This window comes from Cryptomeria japonica, chromosome 5 (assembly GCF_030272615.1).
Source record: "Cryptomeria japonica chromosome 5, Sugi_1.0, whole genome shotgun sequence".
NCBI classification, from domain to species: Eukaryota; Viridiplantae; Streptophyta; class Pinopsida; order Cupressales; family Cupressaceae; genus Cryptomeria; species Cryptomeria japonica.
Genome location: NC_081409.1, coordinates 47,401,912 through 47,424,872, shown reverse-complemented (window position 1 = coordinate 47,424,872; position 22,961 = coordinate 47,401,912). Strand labels below are relative to the sequence as shown.

Below are 22,961 nucleotides of genomic sequence, written 5' to 3'. Positions count from 1 at the left end.
TACTTCAAAACTAAGGTCTACACTTTGCACATCTATGATTGAAGCCTTCAAGAGCAAATAGTTTCAGAAGAGTTAATCAAAATTAAAAGATCATCGTCATCATCGCTGAAGCTAGATAATGTTGAGTATCAAGAGATATTCCTTCATGATGAATCAAATCAAGTCTACAAAAGGCAAGTTGGAGGTCGCATCTCAGTCATCATTCCAGTCACTATCTCTACCAATCAAGGAACGTCTACCTCAGCATGTCTTGATTCAGTGAACCAAGCTCACCCATGGATGCACATACTCCGATGTACCTACAATGATATCTATTGGTCCACACTCATGGAATGTAATTTTCTCATTGGCTAAGGAGAGTTTGTTGTAACAAACCCTAAAAAGGGTTTTTATTGTAAAATCTTGGCCATTGATGGAGATTCAATTATGGCCATTCATTGTAAATGAGCTCTCTATAAAAGTTCAAACTCTTCATTTGTAAAGGTTAATAGTGAATAGAGTTAAGATGGTAGCTAGATTAGAATAGAAGTTAGAGTAGGAGAAGGCAAAGATTTAGTGAATAGAGCTAAGATGGTAGCTAGATTAGAATAGAAGTTAGAGTAGGAGAAGGCAAAGATTTAGTGAATAGAGCTAAGATGGTAGCTAGATTAGAATAGAAGTTAGAGTAGGAGAAGGCAAAGATTGTTGCCAAACCTTGTTGTAAAGAACAATTGATTTCATTGAAGTTATGGTGAATTTGATTTGTTATTTCAACAACTCGAATGGTCTTTGCTTCTCAATTTACTTTCATGTTGATTAAATTAGATTGAATGGAGGAATTTGTTGAATGTATTTGTGTGGAATCCGTTTAGTCCATACCACTAGCCTCTTGCTGATTGTAAGTGTGCCTTGTGTGGTCAACTGGAATGATATGAGCTTAACTTCGAATCGTTACACATTCATTGCTTATGCATTAACTTGAATGGTGATCGATGTTTGATGGTATTGATTCGAATATCTTTGAAATATCCTTAGAAGATTGCACTGAGCTTGTGTCAAATTGTTCAAGTTGATGGTGAGACCTCGCTTAGTAGGATTCCATCTAATCATTCACTCATCTTCCTACATTCTTAGGATTAAAATAGACTCTCTCAACCCCTCATCTTTTGCCATTTTTTTAAAACTTTAGATAGTTTAGGATCAAAAGCATCACCATATTGTAACATTGGATGATCTAAGTTCCAGCAAATCAAGCATTCAAGCATTCAAATGTAAGTCCCCTTGTGATTCCAGCATAATCACATCACCCAACGGAGCTTATCTACACATAGTGACCCTACATTCATGAACCTTGGAGTCTTCTCAAGTGATCCTTAAGCTAATCTTCAGCATTTGAGAGATTTTGTTCAAGAGAGGATAAGATACTCTTGGGTATTTTATTATGTGTTCACATGTGCATAAAAAACACATCAACAGAAACCAATAACAATACTTTGTTTCGCCACACTAGGACAACTATGCAAAGCAGGTACAATCTTCTAAGGTTGTGCTTAAGATTTTTATACTTGTGAATAATACCATCAATCGAACAATACTTACTCCAAGTAAAAGTTAGGCATCCACATCATAAGCTCGGGCTAACTTTACACATTGAACAAAAATCATCCATTCAAGGAAAGTATGAGCAAGAGTTTCACCAATCGAAACTATCAAATCCTTCATTCATCTAACAACTTTGAAAACAAATTTACTTTAAACAAATCTATTCTATTGTTGAAGAAAGTATGCAACCATGCAACCACTTAATAACAATAAGACTTCAAAGCAAATCTGCAAATGAACTTTTTATTATTCAAGTAGCTCTATGCAACAATTTCATAAATCTCTCCACAACAATGAAATCAGAGAATGAGAGTTTATAAAGAGTTTTTGAAAACAAATGAAAGGCCAAGATCGATCTAAGATCAACGACTGAGATTAAGACAACACAACCCTAAATAGAGTTTCCCAAAATAAAACTAGAGACGAATGCATGCTAGACAAGTGGCGTGAAGAGCTATCTTTTATGAAGGCACATCCTTATCCTGTTGATTGGCAGTGTGTTTAATGAATCTGGACACAATCATGTTGACATCCTCCATGGTGACATGTGTTAGCATATTGATCCTATATTCCCATCCGTCCAAGTCGTCTACACAAGTGGCGAATGCAATCTCCCATTCCAGTTCCTGTTTTTGGAAGGCATCTCAGATGGACAAGAATTTTGTTGCCTTGGTTAAATTTTGCTTCAAGACTAGTCCTGCGACAGTGAAGAAAATCTCCTGAGTTTTGAGCTTGAGATTTTCCAACCACATTTCACTTTCCCGGATGGTTTCTTTTTCAAGAAAAATAGCAGTTACAAGGAGAATCTTGTTTTTTATTTCTTTAATCTGCTCCTCGGACTTAACACTTTCATCCTTTACCTTCTCCAGGATTTCGCTGTGTGCAACTAATGCCCAATGCCATGCATTAAAATCATAGGCAGACCCTGCTGCAATTATCTCCTTATCAATCAACTCTTGCTTATGTATGCCTTTCAATAATCTAAGGCACAGGATAACTCTATCCTGAATATCCTGAAGGTCAGCCCATGCTTCTGCCATATTCGCAATTCTGGAAAGCAAGAAGGAAGTCTGTCCATATGTCAGCATTAATTTATCCATGAATGTGGCTGCTTCTTCTCTTTTGCTTGCCATCCACTCTTTAGATTCTCTGGTTGTCACCTTTTCTTCCTCAAGATCTTCAGTTGCTCCTTGTGAAGGATTCAAAAGTAGAGGAACTGATGCATCGCCTTGGTTAAGTGGCTTGGTCAGGTGTTGAATGTATTCCTTTAGACGCTCAATTTCCTTATATTCTTTTTTCTTTCCTACCTCCTTATCTATCCTTGCCTTCATGGAAGCGACTAAATTGTCCAAGTCTTCCACCTCTTGACCTTTGGTAGTTGGTCCCAAGTCAAAGGTGGTAATTTCATATTCTTGATGGGTTATATCCTCTTTTGACTTGTTTACTTTTGGTACAACAATCTGAATTGTTCGACAGCCTATCTTATCTCTCTAGATTGTGGAAAACTTCCTAGCAGGCTTCTTTGTAGCAACCCCTCCTAATCTAGCCAAGAAATCGGTCGTGTCATATTCTTCTTCCTGAACTTCCACTGGTGCTTTTACTTTCAGCCAGTGAGGAACTGTAGGCTGCTCAATGCCTTCCTCTTCTTGATCATTCTCTTCACACGGCATACGCTGGCCTCCTCGAAGAGCAGAAATCATTCCCTCTTGAAATTCGTTGCCTAGAATATCCATTTCATTATCTGACTCCAATATTTTTGTGCTTGTAGCAGATGGAGGTTCTTCATCTTCCTACTAGATTGACTCTACATTTTCTCCATGGACTGGAGAAAGAATCTTTATCTCAGCCAATGACTCATCAATAGTTAATACATTGTTTCTATTCCCAGATGTGGCAAAATGAGATGGTTCCTTCCTTTGCTTCTTCTGAGTAGGTCCTTCATTTATAACTGTCTTGCCCTTTGTCCTTGAAGAGCATCCAACTTCTTTCTTCTTTTTCCTAGAATTAGTACTTTCAATGGGTTTGGCATTTTGAGATGCTTTTGCATTTGAAGAATATGTTTATATTTCAACCATCAGGTTATAAATCAAGGTTATATTCTTTCGTCTTAGCTGATGAACTTGCGATCGACCCACCACTCAGAATACTTGACCACTAGCCTCATTAAAGTAGTCAAATTTGCATGCTCTGGTTCAAACCATCTCACAGGAAGAAGAGGTATATTCTCATCAAAGTGAGGCTGAGTGTATTCTCCATCATCTTCCAAATGATCTAGCACACGAAAAAGTTCAGTAGTTCTAATCAAGCTTACTGGTAGTCTGGACCATAGCTTTTTCCTGATGTCAAACTCATCGGCAGCATTTGCCCAAAAGTCTTCCAAGTCTACTCTATGTATGTACCTTTCTCCATTCACTATCCCAATATTGTTGTGAGGGTCATAATCAGCTCTAGACCGGTAGAATGTGAAAGGGTACCAATGCATCCCAAGCCTGGTACTCTCAACTGCCTGTGTTGTTGGACAAGGCTCCAACATATTTTCGATGAAGAAAGGAAAGGAAATAGCTGCCTTCTGCATGGCTCTTTGGAAGTTCTGATATGTCTCCAACTATCTAAGGACCTCAAGCAGGACCATTATGTTGGTAGGATAGATTGGAAGCCGGTAAGGACAACCAGTAAAACCTTGAACTCTTATGTATGTGAATTTTGGAAATTGGATAAACCAAGATCCATACTTGTTGATTAAACTCTTAGCTTCATGAGAAAGCCTCTAATGGGTCCCTCCTTGCAGTGTCCTTGTGATATACATTAGGAATGCATCATTTACCTGCTTGAAGTGGGTCTTTTCACTAAGCTGCAACCACAGATAACAATCATAGGACTTGAACTCATTCTCTCCATTGCCTACTATGCCCTTGCAAATCAATCCTGTATATCTGTAGTTTTTGGCCAACAAATAGACAATGTAGGAGCTCATATAAAATGATTTTGTCCTTTCTAAGTTCTTCAGCTGTTCATCTAGATTATCACTGATTATTCGGGACCAATTGAACATTTTAACTCTTGAGGTGATCTAATGGATGAAGTAATACATCCATGTTTTGAATGGTGCACCTTGAGGGCTGCCCATTACTCTATTCAGCAGTAGGATGATGTCACCATATTCTTCTTTTAAGTATGTGCGCAATAGCTTCTTTGGCACTTTCTTGAGGGAAGCCCTAGGCTTTTCTAACCATGACTTGTTGATATTTGTCGCACAGAGGTCAAGCTGGCCATCATAAAGTTTTTGGGTGTCTTCTTTGGTTTTATATGAAGTTTTGTTATAGTTTGGTATCCCAAACGCTTCCTGAATGGCTAACTCTCCAAGATGAGCTAAAACTCTTCCATCAGGTGCAATGATCTCTCTTTCTTGTGCGTTGTAGTGAATAGCACATTCGACCATCAATGCTGCACATTCCATGGCTGGTGGAAATCCAGCTGCCTAGACGATGCCATTTCTCATCATCCGGTGGGCAATAGGTGTTGGCGGGTACCCATCGTGCCCGTACATTCTCCTCCTGAATTCTCTAAAATCTACATGCCCGAGGTTGGTATTTGTGACATTCTTCCATTTAGAATTAATTTTCGATTTTGGCTGCAACCCTTTACTGGTGAACTTCATCTGTGTTTTTCTCGAAGGTGCTCCTTTGGTAGTCATCAACCTACAAAAGACATAAAAATTAACATTATTTCTTGAGATAATTTGGAGTTTTAATGCTGATTTTGGATGTTTTATCTCAGAAAATTTCACTTTCAGCCTGTCAAAAGCTAAATATCTGTGAAAAATCAGACTGAAAGTGGAAGAATTTGGCCAAGTACTTTGTAAATTTTGAAATGAAGGAATAAGACAGAAGGGGGGGTAAAAGTAATCACTCAAACTCGGATTCTGGACCTTCAAATTTGCTCTTGTGATTGAAAATCTACCTTTAATCTTGAAAATTCTGTCTAAAATTCATAAAAAACACTTATTTTCTTTTCTGTCTTTCAACACTTGGAAAATTTTATTTCTTCAAAAACTTCTTCCAAAATCGAACTTCAATCTCCAAACCTGAATAATGAATTTGAAAGTGACTGGTTGAATAGATAAAGAGTTAGGAATTTTAATTTTAGAAGCTTAATGTTTTTTTTTGTTTTTTTGTGTTTTCACTAGATTCATCGAACTTAGCCCTGTTTTAATTTTTCCAAAATGGAAAGTTTTTATTTTCTCTCAAGAATTCATCCTAGCCAAAAACAAGGAACCTTCTAGAATCTTCTCTCAAAGTTTGAAATTTTCCTAAGTGTTGAATTTTCCGAAAATCTTTCTAAGCGTCAAACTTTATTTTCTCTTCGAAAATAGTTCTAAGTGTTGGAAAAATTTAAAAATATTGTAAGTGTCAAGCTTTATTTTTCCAACCCGTTCGACTAATTGACCCTTCAATGGTTGATTCCATGTGCTTCTTTGTCGAAATTGTTATTCGTCTAGCCATTTTCCATTAATGGCATGGCAAACTTACTTTCTTCGCGCCATGTTGTCCATGTCTTAGGTCAGACCTTGTATCTCCTTTAGCGGACTTTGCATCATGATGGATAGTGCTTTCTACTTCCAAGGTGGACTTCAAGGCCTCTTTGCCAAAGCAGACTTGGCACATGTTTGGACTTATTTTTCATTTCTCTCCCTTGGCGGACTTGGACTTTATACTTCCTTTGCCATTGTTCCTATTGACTGGGCGGACTTGGCAAATACTTAGGCTTCTTGATGTAAGCGGACTTCATGATTCAAATGCCATCTACCTCTTGCTTTTCCCTCCTTAGGCGGATTTCCAATTTGTTAAGACATATTCTTCGTATCTTCCTAGGCGGACTTTAAGTCTTATTGGACAAGGCGGAGTTCACTCTTCATTAGCCAAGGCGGACTTTACTAATGCCTTGCCAAAACATGGCGGTCTTTATGCTCCTTTGGCCATACCTTTCCATGTGCCTAGCGGACTTTGCCTTGATTTGGACATCCTCTCATATGCCTAGAGCGGAGTTGATGAATGTTTTAGACAAGGCGGACTTTGAGGTTCCTTTGGCCATGGCAGACTTAGCCTATAGGTTTGGCCATGCTCTTCATAGGGCGGACTTTGATGCTTGTTGGAACATGCCAATGTTGGTGCAAGGTGGACTTCCAACTTGTTTAGATATTGCCTTCATCTTGCCATGCTAGGGCAAATTTTATCTTGTTTGTGCCATTTCCCCTTGCTTCCCTTGGTGGACTTAAGGTTTGTTTGGACAATCTTAGTTACAGAGGGCGGACTTTGAGAGAGTTTACACATCCTTCCATATGCTGATCAGAACCTACAGCTGCTTAGACATACCTTCCACCATGCCTAGGTGGACTTTGTGCATCTTTGGACATTGAATCTCATGTGCTTAGCGGACTTGGTGAACCATTGGACTTTGCCTTCCATTTGCCAGGGCGGGCTTCATGCATCATTGGACAATCTTTCTCTTGGACATGGCGGACTTGAAGACTCATAAGCCATGCTTTCTTTTTGACCTTCATGCCATTTTTTTCTTCCAAACCATCTTCATTCGAACTGCCATGTTTTGATCTTCTGGAACAAAACCCTAGGTCCTTGCTTTTTTCCTGATTTTTACACAGATATAATTTTTTGATTCCGAAGACATGGGCACTGATGCCACAACCTAAAGGACCAAACCCTAAACCTACTTTCAAAAAAGTAAAAAAAAGCAAAAAGCAAAAAAGCAAAAAAATAAGCCAATAAAGTTGCTTCCCGGATTGGTCCCAAAGTGCCAAAAGTCAAGAAAGCAAAAAAAGCAAAAAGCAAAAAGCAAAATTTCTAAAAATAGAAAGTTTTCAGAAATGACCCAAAGCAATTGTGATCCTCATCCTTCAAACCTTCTAAGCATTTTGACAACGTCTTGACAACATTTTGAGCATGAACTTCTAGCTTGACTCGGGAAACCCTTCAACAAATCTAACCTTAAACTCTCAAAGAAAAGACTAAATGAAATTGCAAAGCTAAGACCAAAAGCCCTAAAAAGCAAACCAACAGGGGGTCCCCATTCACAATGGGGCGATGTGTGAAAATAGGTCACAACAAGCCTCCACAGAGCTTTTAGCTTAAATATCCACTATGCATGCAATAGAATAAAAAGACACTATCTCCAGTCAAATTATGTCTGAGTTTTATAATCACTACAATTTAAAAATACATCTATAGATCATCACCACTTAATAGAAAGAAAATCTGTTAGTAGAATCTTTAATAATAAAAGCAAAGAGTTAAGTAAACTGGTTATAACTAAAAGTAACATATGATGGGTTCAGCTTGAGGGTCCAATCATTCCTTAGAGGGGGTCATCTCAAATAGGGAAGCCTTTGTTTAAATTAGATGAATTGTTGCTGTCATAAACAGAAATTAATCCGATATCTTTGTTCTAAAAGTTAAAGTTGCAAATGTTTAACCTCAGATGACAGTTGAGCAATGCGAGTTTGTTACCCAGCAGTTGGCTGAGCTGATTTGTGTCATAATCCCTTGAACGGTCGTTAGAGACCATTAATATCAGTAGATATGTGAAATCAATTGGTTAAGGATTTGGTAGGTCAGATGAACCTTAATGCTATTTATATTTGATGAGTCAATTGGGCTCAAGTGTATGTTATTATCCTATGATGGTCGCTCGTGACTATTATTGTCAGTAGACATTGAACAAGTTGGCTGGATAGTTGGTTAGTAAACCAGTGAGTCAGTTGGGCTCGAGTGAATGTTACTATCCTAAGAAGGTCATTGTAGACCGTAATGTTAGTAGACATAAGACAGATTTGTAATTAATGGTTAAAGAGCCAATGGTCAACTATACCCAAATGTTATGTGTCCAATGAATCAATTGAACTCCAGTATGTACAAGTCGAGCAAGGTTAGTGAATGCTGACAACACATTAAACGTGCTTGCAATGTTAAAACCATGGCCAAGGTGATGCTGCTTTATGCAAGCCACTGTCAATTCACATGAACTAGATACACCTACTAGTCAGAGGAGTCATACTAGTAGTTAGGGGGTACCTATAGTGTGTGACTGACTAGTTTGTGTAGGTTCTAAACACCAAGCTCAGATGGCAACATGGCAACTAGGTCTCGTCCTTAGTCTGCACCCTCGTGCAGGTTCGGGCCACTTCCAATAGGGAGGGGCACGAGAGATTGCCAAGTCTGTGGTTGGGTGGAAAAGCCCTTGATGATGCTCTTCCTCTTCCAGACTATGTCAAGGACAGAAAGTTCCAACTAGGAAGCTTAATGAGTTGTTATCTCTGAGCCCTATCTATTTCTTTGATAGAGTAGAGTTATTAATTGAAACTTTCGTTCATGCATTTTAAGAATAATCCTTAACTGTTTTTATAGTTCAACTACTTTCAGTTAAATTAGTTAGTTTTCATTTTCTGATGTTAAGCAGGCAGTTATCTTTTTTCCTTTGCAGCTGAAGTTGAAGATAGTTGTTAATTCCTGCTTTTATGATAAGTTAGTGTTGATGTGTATTTTGTACACAACCAAACACAGAATAAAATACCTAAAGGTACCTTATCCTCTCTTGAATAAAGTCTCTGAATGCTGAAGATGTCGCGAAAAGGATCAATCAGGATGACTTCAAGGTTCTTTGTTGTAGGATCTCTACGTGTAGATAAGCTCTCTATGGTATGATGTGATTTTGCTGGAATCACAAGGAGACTTACACTTGACGACCTAAACGTCTGATTTGCTGGAATCACAAGTCCTATTAACTAACTGGAAGACAAACAAATGGCAAAAGATGCAAGGTTCAGGAAGTCTACTCTACTACCTAGAATGCGAGAAGATGGATGAATGACTAGGTGGATTCCTACTGGGCTGGGTCTCACCTTCAGGCTTGAACAATTCGACACCAGCTCAATGCGATCTTCTAAGGGGTGCTTCCAATATGTTCAAATCGTACACCATCATACACTGATCAACATTCAAGATAATGCATGAACAATAGACGTGTAACGACTTAAGATTAAGCTCATTTTGTTCCAATTGACCACGCAAGGCACACTTACCATCAGCAAGAGGCTAGTGGTTTGGATTAGACGGATTCCACACAGGTGCATTCAACAATTTTCTTCATTCAATCTAATCATCTAGAATTGAAGATTCAACAAGAAACCATGCATATTGCAAGAAACGACACACTTCACCATTACTTCAATGAAAATGGAGTTTGTTTACAATCAATGGCAACAATTTCTTGCCTTGTCCTCCTATTCTACTCTAATTGCTATTCTATCAACTGACTATTCACCTTCTAACTATTAATGACTAACACTTTTCTATATTAGCCCCTTACAAAAATGAAGAGTCGGGGCTTATATAGTGCCCTTAATGCAATTCAATGGCTAAGATCAATTTGAGATCAATGGCCAAGATTCTACAAAGGAAACCCTAATTAGGGTTTGTTACAACAAACTCAATTCTGACCAATGAAATAATTGTATTAATTGGACACATGTCTTCTCTGGAAAATTCGACCAATGGATAGCTAGGGTAGGTACATCGAAGTTTGTGCCACCTTTAATGAGCCAGGTACATTGAATCTGGACATGCTGAGGTGGACCAACCCAACTGGAGGAGTGATGACTGGGATGCCACCTCGTCTGACACTTGTAACTTGGTAGATATTCAACTTGATGTTGCTGAGAAGCTAGCTTTAATTAACTCTTCTGAAACTATCTGCTTCCCCAACGAACCCTTGCTCTGACTTCTTTTGTCTTTGATGTGCAGGATGATGATGTACCTCGCCTTGGAATGCTAGATTGGAAGAGGCTATTCCTGATGATGCTTGACCGAAGAAGGCCATCCTTGTCGATGCTAGACTGGAGGAGGTCGCCCTTATCCTTGCTTGATCTTCTTTGATGATACTGCCAAGTAGCTGATCTTCCGACTCTGAGGTCGCCATTTGATGCCTACACAAAAGATTAAAGTTAGTCTTTGAGCATCAAACCTTAAAGCACGAAATTTAAGACCTTTCAAGGGTATAACTTAAGATATTAAATTGAAAAAGACATGATAAAACAAGAATTATACATTTTCAAATTAATTATGAATCGAAATTAGATTTTCAAGACTTAGATTTTACAAAATTGCAATGAGATCACAATAAGTCTTGAATAAGAACTTCAAAATGATTCTTCATACCTCCTCCTTGAATGCTTTTAATATAAAACCTTCGAAAATGATGAAAGAAGACTGGATTTTGCTAGACAAGGTTTGGATTATAGTCTTCCCTTGGATGAATTACACCTCCATTAGTCTTCAAAAGAGCTCCACCTTCCACTAGCTTCTTCAAAATCTGGAAATTCGCCTTCAAATACCTTCAAAAATCTGGAAATTATCCTCCAATCTAGCAAGAAATTCGCCTCTCCAATAGCCTTCAAAATGAATTTCACCCTCCTTAGTCTCCACACTTAGTAGAATTTCGCCTCCAACATGCTATATTTCGCTCCTCCAATTCGCACTTCAACTTCGCATTTAAAAAGGGATGAATGAATGATTAAAACTTGAACAAAGCACCTTCATTATATAGAGCCCTCACCTTCTTTCCTCCAAGGCCGACTTGGCAAAAGGGATAAAAAAATAGATAAAAACTCTTTAAAAAGGTGGGCCGACTTGCCTATAAAGGCAAAATAATGCCTTTGAGCGCTCACTAGCAAATTTTAATTCAAAAAATTAATTTTAGATGCCTCCAAGATGGAATTCTTTATTATTTCAAGGCTTAAAAATTAATTCATTAAATTAAATATGCCTCTAATTTAATGCGAATTTGATTTAATTTTCCAAATGTCTCGAACTTAGCAATTTTGGGGGGTTTGAGGAATATCAATGTTTGATTAAGGCCACAATGAAGATTGACAATAATTTCGTCCTGGGCCTTCAGCAAGGGTCAGGAGCGATTTTCCAAATTAGACCTTGAATATCCAATTTTTGCAAATCCAAAATATCACCAAGGCACTCCAAATGGCATCTTTTACTGGAGTTTGGGCTTGATTTCACTTGAATTTTGGAAGAAAAGTGCATTTAGGATTTTATCGCCCTGGACCCTCAACAAGGGTCAGGAGCGATTTTTCAAATTTGTGCTTACTCTTCCATCATTTAGCTCCAATCTTTTTCACAAGGTTAAGCAATGATCTTCTTCATTCATTCCATGCATGTTTGGTTTGTTATTGCAAGGCAAAATAGGTGTTTTAAGGATTTTCGCCCTGGACCCTCAGCAAGGGTCAGGAGCGATTTTTGCAACTTTGACTAAAAATCCTCATTTCCTCATCCAAAAACTTCTTCACCAAGCAAGATCATGTTTATGCCTCCAAACTAAGCAAGAAAATCCTCATTCCAAGTTTTTCGCCCTGGACCCTTAGCAAGGGTCAGGAGCGATTTTGCAAATCTAGACTCAATCCATCATCATTTTTTCGAAGGCCATTTCTACCTTGGTATAACCTTGTCTTAGCACAAATTGGAAAGGAACATGTTGGTTTTATGATTTTCGCCCTGGACCCTCAGCAAGGGTCAGGAGCGACTTTTTGGTTTTAGGACAACTCCTTCATCCTTCCAACTTCGAATCACTTTCCAAGGCATTAGAACATCATCTCAAGCTTATTCATAGGCCTAGCTTTGCTCAATTCTGGAGGAAAAAGTCCAATTTTAGGTTTTTCGCCCTGGGCCCTTAGCAAGGGTCAGGAGCGAAATTTGCAATCTTGACTCAAAATGTTTCATTTCTCACTTTGAAACCTCTTTGACATTCCAATTCAACCAAGACTAAGCAAAAAACATCTCCCACAAGATTTTCGCCCTGGACCCTCAGCAAGGGTCAGGAGCGAATTTTAAGTTTTCAACAAAATCCTTCACATTTTCAAATTGACACTTTCTCAGGTGAGTAAAGGGAGATGTCCTTGTTTCATCTATGTCCAAAACTTGACTTTTTTCCATGCAAGATGAGAGCTATTCAAAATTTCGCCCTGGGCCCTCAGCAAGGGTCAGGAGCGAATTTACCTTTGTTGCCCAAAATTCCCCATTTTTCAAGCGTCCAAACCCTTGAATGATGTTCAACATTCCTTCCAGGAGACCTTGCACATAAAAATTTAGCCAAAATTAGTGACAAATAGGCTCAAATAAGATTTTCGCTCTGGACCCTGAGCAAGGGTCAGGAGCCAAATTCACAATCTAGGCTAAACTGCTCAATCTTCAAGTTTCAAATCACTTCACAGGGCAAGGTAAGATCGTTTTCAAGGCCAGGAACAAGGTTTCAAGCTCAAACGAGGTGGCAAATGAAGTTTATAATGAATTTCGCTCTGGACCCTCAGCAAGGGTCAGGAGCGAAATTCACAATCTAGGCTAAACTTCATCATTTTTTCAAGGTTTTCAAACATTTCCAACTTTCCCTTCAAAATTTGGTCAAATAAGGCAAGAAATGAGTCCTAGATTGATCTTCGCCTTGGACCCTCTGGAAGGGTCAGGGGCGAGATTCGCTTTGGACCTCCTGAGAGGGTCAGGAGCGAAATTCGCTTTGGACCCTCAGGAAGGGTCAGGAGCAAAATTTGACTTTTTGAACTCTCTGTCAGGATAATTTTATGGAATATAACATTTAAGTATAAGTAAGAAGAATATACTTTAAGTTATATTCCATATATACTTTCAGGATGTTTGAGAGTGGTTTCAGCCCTCCAGGAGCTATATTGCAAAATCTAGTTTTTGGAGGATTTTCAGTTTCTAGACTTAGTCAAATTCAAGATCAGGACATTCCAGACTTAGCCAAATTTCAGGATCAGGACATTCCAGACTTCATCACTCACCAACTTGACCTAACTCAAGTAGAACCTGCTATCCAGGTGATCCCCTTGGCGACACTCAAAAGCTAAAGGCTAACAGACAAAACCCTAAAAGACCTAAAAACAAACCCCAGAAAGCAAAAAGCAGGGGTCCCCATTTGCAATGGGGCGATGTGTGAAATGGTCACAACAGTTAGTTGACTGTATTTCGTTTTATTAGAATAGTGGTTGTTACAATTGTCCAGTGAAATGATTTATCAGACTAATTTTACTTCATTTTTTTAAATGATACAAAACCAGTCAGCCCATATTCATTTTCACTCCTAAGACTAAAGGTAAGGACATTGAAAAGGGCCACCTTTGATCACAGGTTTTAACCTTCATTACATTTACCAAATATCTCCAGATTACTCATAAGAGAAGTATAGCAGATAACAGAACAGCCAGGTGTACAATCTCAAACCTTATCTAAAAGTTGTTATAATCTAAAAACATTGTCAAGTGTACAATCATTAACCACCCCAAATCTTCATAGCTTGTTATATGGGTTTGGCTAAAAGGAAATAGTAGTAGGCAGATGCTTAGAACTTTAGAGCAATAAAATGTCCTTATTTTTTTTTGTGAAAACGGCCGGCATTAATTGCAAAAAATCAAACAAAAATCAGTGTGAATCAAATATTACTAATCATAGATATCAAAAGACAATGATTAGGGGCAAAGAGGGATAATATACCTGCGCAGATCAAAATTACGATCCATAAGTTTTGCTAACTTGTAGTAGTCTTTTTCCAGCAGTGCATCACGACCTTGTGATGCCAACCCAGCAATCTCTTCCATTGATTTTATGACTAGTTCCTCTCCATCAAGCCACCTCTTTCTCACAGCACTATGTATCTACATTGGTATCAAAAGAGAGAGAGATTATTAAGGAACACAGTTCTCAACTCTGCAAAACTTTATGTGAAAGATCTATGCTAGATCACTTTCAAGAGTGAGTTATATCCATGTTAACTAATCCTATGGTCTCAATGTAACAGATACATCAAGCACTTAAAGAGAGATTTCAAGCTCCAGTCTGGTGCAAAATCTCTCCAACAAGAGCTAGTCACATCAGATGTTTTCAATTAAGGACTACTACATACCTTTCCAGAATCACTAGGATTCTCAGCATAAATAAGGTGCATTTGCGGAAGCATTGCAGGATCCAGAGGTATATATATACCATGTCCCATCTTGTCCATATACTCTTTCTTAAAATCCTGTCATTTCAATGTTTCACAAGATAATAAAATCAAGAATTCTGGTCATGTATCATATGACTGAAACATACCAACCAAATGATTGAGCATACCATGTACACAACACCTCCATAGACCTGTGCTACACGGTCCTGGAGACCAGCAGTGATACCTAACTCTCCCTCTGCACTAAGTATCAAGTTTGGCCTTTCTTCCACTTTCACCAGATGTCTTACACTATAGAAATCAAGCAAGCAATTCAAGGCAGCACATACTATTGCACTAGAACCTGAAAGCCCTGTCTGCAAAATCAGATAGCAAACATCATAATAGATATAGTCATCTTAACATTTTTTTCTGAAGGAAGCAAAGAGCATTCTCCTTGTACAAAGAATGACAAAATGGAAGCAAAGAGAATGACAAACCATATACCTCCCCAAGAGCAAGTTCGAACCTTAAATGTAAAACTAGAACATTCAGGATGATTTTTGGATAATTCATATAATAATATATAGAAACTTATTACCAAGCCAACCTGATATTATTTTGATTTTGTAAGCATACCCAATCTAAAACGACTGAAATGTTTGGCCATGCGATTGAAAGGAAATGTGGTTCATGAACAAGAAATTTTATCAAACAACTTCAGGAACCCATGTTACTTAGCAAGCTGAGACATCAGCCTAGTAAAGTCCACAGTTAAAAGAGCAATTCAAGATGTAAAACATTAATGATGTGCTAAGGATGGCAGTATATAAATTATTTCAAATCAGTACAATGTACTATCTATGCAACACAGATTATAGCTTTAAAAATGCAGAGGCAAAAGGCCAACTTAGAAACGTGGATGGCATATATTATGCAACACAACTCTTAGTCTAAAATAATCAAATCGTTAGCCCCATGCACTATACTTAATAGGGTAAGTGTTATGAAATAACTTGCACAAGAGAGAAGATAACAAGAAATATTCTGCAAATACTTGATAATAATATGCCACTTCGAGGGGGATACTTCCTAATCCGCTTCAATGGGGATACCTCCAATAGTCTTCAACAAGAATTAATACTCAACGCGATGATAATAACTAGCCTATACCTCTTATGTACAGCATGCTTATGCATTGGATACCACCTAGGCCAACTTAAATATAACTCCTAGGACAACCTAAATACATATATGTGATTATAATAATGATTAAGTAACTTATTTATGAGTTAAGGTAGCCACAAGCCAACTACTCGTAATGCAATAGAGACTAGAGGGTTAGGGGCATAGCATTTCCCCCCTCTTTACAAAAGAATTGTCCTCAATACTAACTTTTTTTTTTTCTTTTTCTTCATCTAATATTTTTGCTTTTTGTTCTTCTCTTTGCTGTTTCTTGTTCTTCTTGTTCTTTCTCTTGTTCTTGCTCTGGCTCTTGCTCTTACTCTTGTTCTTGCTCTTTTTCTTGATCTTACTCTTGTTCTTGCTCTTGTTCTCGTTCTTTTACTTCTTCTTCTTGTTCTTCTACTTTTTGTTCTTGTTCTTTTTTATTTTTCTTCTTTTGCTACTTCTTGTTGTGAAGAAGTTTAAACAATTTTTTTTAAATTAAATCACACAAATGAAAATAAAATGTTCTGAATGTTTACTGTAACTTACCAAGGATTCAATGTCACTTTCCCAAAAAAAAATCCGAGAAATTAGCTGATTCGCAGCCTTGGGCTCAAATTTATTGGAAACCCTAATTTTGTAATAAGTAACTTATTTCAGCTCAAATTTCTCTAAAATATTTATCAGACTCTTCAATTACCTCCTGAAAAAACCTTCAAAAATCAAGAATATATTCGCTCAAATTCTAGGAGCTATATGATTCACAAAAGTTTTGGGTTGAAACCCTAATTCTACAATAAATTACTCAATTCTACTCTAATTCCTCTCAAATGTGGATTGAAGATTCTTCAATATTTTCTAAAAAAACTCTATGACAATCAAAAAATAAAAAAACAAAACTAAAGAAAATCACTTGCCTTCACGATGCCTACACAAGAGAGAAGACAATAAGAAATATTCTACAAATACTTAAAATAATATGCCACTTTGAGGGGGCAACCTCCCAATCCACTTCAAGGTGGATACCTCCAATAAATTTCAACAAGAACCAACACTCAACATAATGATAATAACTAATCTATACCTCCTATATATACCATACTTATGCATTGTATACCACCTAGACCAACTTATATACTAAAATATAACTCCAATAAATTTCAACAAGAACCAACACTCAACATAATGATAATAACTAATCTATACCTCCTATATATACCATACTTATGCATTGTATACCACCTAGACCAACTTATATACTAAAATATAACTCCTTGGACAACCTAAATACAAATTTATGATTTTGATTATGATTATGTATCTTATTTAATAGTTAACTCATAACACAAGATGACTAACTCATAACACAATACACACTAAAGGGTTAGGGGCATAGCAAGAAGAAAAAACAAAGAGTGACAATAGACTTGATGTGAGATATGGCATATTGTATTGGATTTTACAAGAAAGTTAAATACAATTCATCAGCCCTCAAGACTCTCAATTGATATTTGCCTTGGAAAGCCTTGAACCCTGCCTCATAATCTCCTCCATACGCCAATGACGTATCTGACCACACGTTTTGATCACAGAAGGAAAAGTCACCTTTTTAATGGTGCATGTTGACACAAGTGGCCATGAATATTCCTTTTATTTCATGACCTCTTCTTCTTTGTTTTCTATTTGTGATTGTATTTTCCCCTATGGAATTGGGATGGAGCAAAGCAATGAAATTGTTGAGCCTCGCATGGAAATGGCATGTGGGCTTTTGAAGTGGCATCATTTGCCATTAGTCAATACTTTGTACGATGCTATAAAGGGTTATTTAAAATACCTATTTAGGCAGATTTGGGATGCCCTTCGTTTGTGGGATCCTATGATACATTATGATAGATTTCTATGATGTGTAAGAACCTGTAAGAGGGTAGTTACTTTGGAATCCTGACCGGCACTATGACAGTGGGAGTTAAAAACTAGGTGCCCATGTTGGGTGGATGTTTATGATAGATTATGATACTTGTAAGAGGTGTTATTTATTTACTATTGTCAGCCTATATGTGGCAATCTCAAGGTGGGCATTGGAATTTCGGGTCAAACCTAAGGGCCACACCTTGGTCTATTAGCACATATCTTGCAAAACCAATTATGATTTCCAATTTGCTCATTTGACTATAAATTGGGTGCTTGGAGTTGTAGTAATGTATTGTATCAATTTGCATGTACCAAAATATAGCTAAAATTACTTCAGAATTGTGTTGGTGATACTCCTGCAAAAGCTTGCTCTCCAAGCGTGTTGATGATACTCTACAAAAGCTTTCTCTATGACTATGTTGTAAATTGTAATAATACATTGGGTTGCTTTCAAGTGTCGGATTTTCTCCCGAAAGCATTTTCCCCACACATGCTAGTGTTATTTTTATATGCACGTCTGCACTTCTATAATAATTTATCAGATTTTAAAATTTTCTTTATATCTATCCCCTCAAGATTAACATAGGAAGATGATTTTGCTACCCTTGCTTCATTACAAGTGGTATCAAGGCTTGATCAACTTTGGTTATAGTTAATGGATTGTTGAGTTTTTTGAGTTAATCCAAATTTGTGTGGGAACTTGTGCAAGAAAGTACTTTGTGATCTTATTGCAAGAAATGCAAATGGCAACAACATCAGGGGGAATTTTAGTAGAAAAATTTTGGTGCAAATTTTGAGCTATGTAAGATGAAAAAGTTCCAAATCTACAAATGCAACCACAGTTGTACAATATGACATTATGGACTGAAAGGCTAAAGTTCTTATAAGTTGTCTTGCAAATTCCGTTTTGATTGACGTCTACGAAGAACCTATCACAAAAATTGTGTGAAATCTATCAAGCAAAGTCCCTAGTTAACAAGTTATTTCTATATGGAAAGATCTATTCTTTAAGAATGGACAAGTATGGAATATTGTTGATCACTTGATTGTAATGTCCCCTTTTGGGCTGTACCATCATTTAATCCTGAAACAACATTTTTAACTTAAAGTGAGAGTTGCAATGTATTAGTAAATATAATTTAATCAAATCTGAAGATATTTCATAATAATATTTAACTTAGAATTCTAAGACTAGTTCAAAAAATAGAACTTATCTAGATGGCTTTCACTAATAGGGCCTATGTAAAGATGAATTCTGCTATACTCCAAAATTATTTATAGATCTGCAAATAATCCCCTTAATACCTATCCTTTATCACTAGGTGTATGTGATCCAATTCATCTTCTTCTCTTCCACATAGGTCTTCCAAACCATTTTCTGCATCAACTTTCATCATCTTCTCTTATACCTTCCAAGAGATGTATTTGTTCCTTTACAAGACATACCTCTTCTCAAACAAAACTCTTCATCCCACCTCTCTCTCGTTAATTAGAGATCGCTGTCTTATGTGTTTCTTAATGCATCGATCAGCATAGTGTTTTGTTGCCATCTTTCACTAACATATACGAATAGCAAAGATCACACCTTTTGGATAGTCTACTAATCACAGTCTTTTGGAAACGTATTATCCACTTCTGAATCGCCGCCTCTTAAAATGGGTCCACTGCATATTACTAATTACTATGGCAAGAGTATTTAATCACCATTCCATGTGAAGTCATGCCCAGCATTCAAGAGAAGCCGGCCATATTTCTTTTGATATTTGTTTGAATAATCGCCACCCTTAATGCAATAATGTCTTTCTTCATTTAGCTGTATAACTTATAAATAGAATCGTTGTCTTTATCAAGCTGTTGAATGCTTTCTGTCAATATGGATGGCTTGATTCTCCACCAAGAACAACGATGTTACTGCCTGTATCTTAATGACAGTTCTGATCTGATCTGATCTGATCAATTAGTAGTAAAAGTCTCTATATAAGTAATTGATATTTATCGATGCTCCTGTAATTCCTATCTCTGACGGTCAGTGGTCAAAGATAATTATTGATGTGTTATTGATATTGTAATTTCTTCGATGACAAAGCTAGTCTTACTTGATGCTTGAATAATTTTCTACAATACGTAGAAATATTATGAAGTTGATCATTATCCCTTTAAGTCGTTATGAATCATTTTACTACTATATAGATCTTAATCGTGCCTTCTTTAGATAGATCGAGGCCTCATTAATCTAATAGATGCTGCTACTTAGAATTGATCATCTTTATTATTGTAATTCGCATTTATCATCTTTATTATTGTAATTCGCATTTCTCTAAGTCATTGTCTTTAACGACTGGATCTTTGTTCTACAGATTACCCATAGCCTTCCTCATTCACCTTGGAGAGTGAGTATTTGATACTCCTTATACCAAGATGTGAGCATGGAACATTGTGTCCTTTCATTGCCACCTTAATACAAAACTCCTCATCGTACCCCGAGAAGAAATGACTAATCTCTTAACTGGTGATTAATTTATTAATTGTTTTAATGATTGCTGCCTAAGCTTTATCATCATCAATTCCTTCTTTGACCAGTGGTATGACCGTATGCATAACTCCTAGTTGTATAATCGGATTCTTGATGGCAATTGGTGCTCTTTCTATTATCTCTAACAATGATAATAATGAATGGATGTTTTATGCTCAGAATCACTTAATGATTAATGTAATCATAGATTGGCTGCTCCTTCAGTCCACAATGCATAGTTGGCATTAATATATGATCGATACATAAATAGTACTCCATGGATAGATGTTACTACATTTTTCAGTGTAGAATCAATATATGCAATCGGGTTTCCTTCATGTTCTTTTGATGATGATTGATAAAGGATGTCATCTTGATATCATGTGAGCTCTATGTCTAGATAATACAAGAAGCTTTCTCAATACTTGATGGAGTCTCATTTCGGGACATCACATGAATGCATTAAATATGATAGTGGCACATTTAAGCTGAACAGGTCTGAAAATGGATGAGGAGAGATGTCAAACTTTGTTGTATTTTTTCCTGATTTGTATGATCAACTGATTGTGGTCATTGGGAGCACTTATGTTGTCTTGAAGGTGGATGATGTTGTTTTCTCCTCAATCTCAAAAGAGATGAGAAAGAAAGCTTCCATGAAAGCCAAGGAGGTCCTGAATGACTTATCTTGGATCAAAAGAAAAAGGTAAGTAGGGCGAAAAACAATGTGAGAAGTCAAGATCCAAATCCAAAGACAGATTTAAGTCTCCTAAAAAGTCCAAAGTGAAATGTTGCAATTGCAGGAAACCTAGTCATTTCTGGAAAGAATGTAAAGAGAAGATCAAAATGAAAAATAAGGTTGATCCCTGTTTCATCTCTAGCTATATTCAAAAGTATCTTAGCCTTCATAGGTTCTTTCTCCCGATTGCTCCTAGCTAAGTAATCATCAATATCATCAATAGGTTGGGCCTTTACCATTTTCTTACTCTTCTCCATGCTCTTGATCAACCAATTGGGAATGGTGGACATTTCCATTCCATCATCAAGACACATCTCCTGATCGAACCCTCGCAATGCCAAGATAACATCATCATCATCCTCCTTGTCCTTGGTGAAATCATAAACATTATTACCCAAGCTAACCTCCAATAGGACAGTAGGAGATCCCGACTACTCATCATCTTCATTAGGTGGCGCGGATTGTGTTGTAGCAAGCAACTCCTGAGTATTATCTAGTAAAATCACTATGTTGGAAAATTGCTCAAATTCTCGATTCTGCTCTCGCATGTCAATCTCATTAATTGATGAGAAACTAAGGGGAGACAAAGGAGCGCTAGGTTTTTGCTTCTTCTTTTTCTCCTGAATAACTATCTCCTTCCCCTTCGTCTTGGATTCTCCAGGTGTATTCTTCTTACGTTTAGGAGCTTGACTATCCTAATCTACATGAATCCTCAAATCACTAACTGTTCTCTGATCATCCTCAAGAGAGGATTCCACCTGTTTCATCTTCTCATATGTGAAGACAACGCCCATATCTATCAATCTATTCATTTATTTGTCTACCCATTCTCTGGAGAAATCCATGACATCTCTCATAAGGACATTCAAATCTGTGATCTCTAGCTTTGACCAACTAGGTAATAGGATAGATTTCTTCATTTCATTTTCATATTGCGGATGAATATGATCACTATCATCCAATATCTAATCAGGAATGAGAAAGAGTTCACATTTTCTCATAAAATACACGGACATCCTAGACCACATTCTCCTTTTCACTACTTGTTCATCCGTCAAGTTAGCCCAATAATCTTCAATGTCCACCTTGTGTATGAATCTGTCTCCTCTGATCCTTTCGGCATTCTTATGTGGATCAAATTTGTCTCTTTTCTTATATGTTCCAAGGCAATAGAATGCAAGCTTATCAATCACTGTACTAGCTACAGCAACAGATTGGCACACTTCCAAAGTCTTTCCTATGGCAAAAGGAAAAGTCATTCCCGTTCTATGCTTGTCCTTCTGGATGAAATCAAATTCCAGAAGCTGTCTCACCACCTCAAGTAGAATCATTTTGTCTACAGGATACCTAGGAAGCTTGTATGGTTCTGATCTGAATCCCTGAATCCTTAGGTATGTAAAAGTGGGAAATTGTATGTACCATGATCCATATTGTTCAATCAATTCCGTTGCCTCCTTGGAAAACCTCTTGTGGATTTCGTCTTGCAACATCCTCGTAATATACATGGTGAATGCATCATTCACCCTCCTATAATTTTCAACTCTATGCATGTCCAGTTGTGGATAACATTCATAACTTTTGTATTGTCCTTGTCCATTCCCGACTTCACCTCTGCATATTAATCCTTTATATGTGACAAATCTTGCAAGTATATACACAAGGTAAGAAGTCATGGCGAATGACTTAGTTCTTTCCACATTTCTCAATTGAAAATCCAGATTGTCGCTGATGATTTTAGACCAATTGATCATTGTTCCTCGTATACAATCCTGGATAAAGTAAAACTCCATCCTTCAAATAAGGCTCCCTGTGGCATCCCCATCACTTGGTTCAATAGGAATACCAAGTCACTATATTCCTCCTTCAAATCTGTGCACATGAGTGTCTTGGGCGCCTTGGAATAACGAGGCCTCAGCTCAATCATCCACTCTTTATTCACTACGGTCTTGCATGCATCCGCCTTCAATTTGTACTTGGCCTCATACTCTTCCTTTGTTCTATCCTTCATGTCTGCACTGCGGGGAATTCCAAACACTTCAG

The 22,961-nt window shown here is 37.3% G+C and overlaps 1 protein-coding gene across 2 annotated transcripts in view; it reads right to left on the bottom strand.

The window, feature by feature from the left end:
* LOC131039832 (glucuronokinase 1) overlaps positions 1–22,961 on the bottom strand; it is a 140,778-nt gene that overhangs the window by 44,296 nt on the left and 73,521 nt on the right. For both annotated transcript variants that reach the window (XM_057972694.2, XM_057972688.2), the window contains 3 exons: positions 14,784–14,972; positions 14,575–14,691; positions 14,166–14,326 (listed from right to left, as the gene is read on the bottom strand). In XM_057972694.2, the coding sequence (XP_057828677.1) occupies positions 14,166–14,326; positions 14,575–14,691; positions 14,784–14,972 (467 nt within the window). The remainder of the gene's footprint in view (positions 1–14,165; positions 14,327–14,574; positions 14,692–14,783; positions 14,973–22,961) is intronic.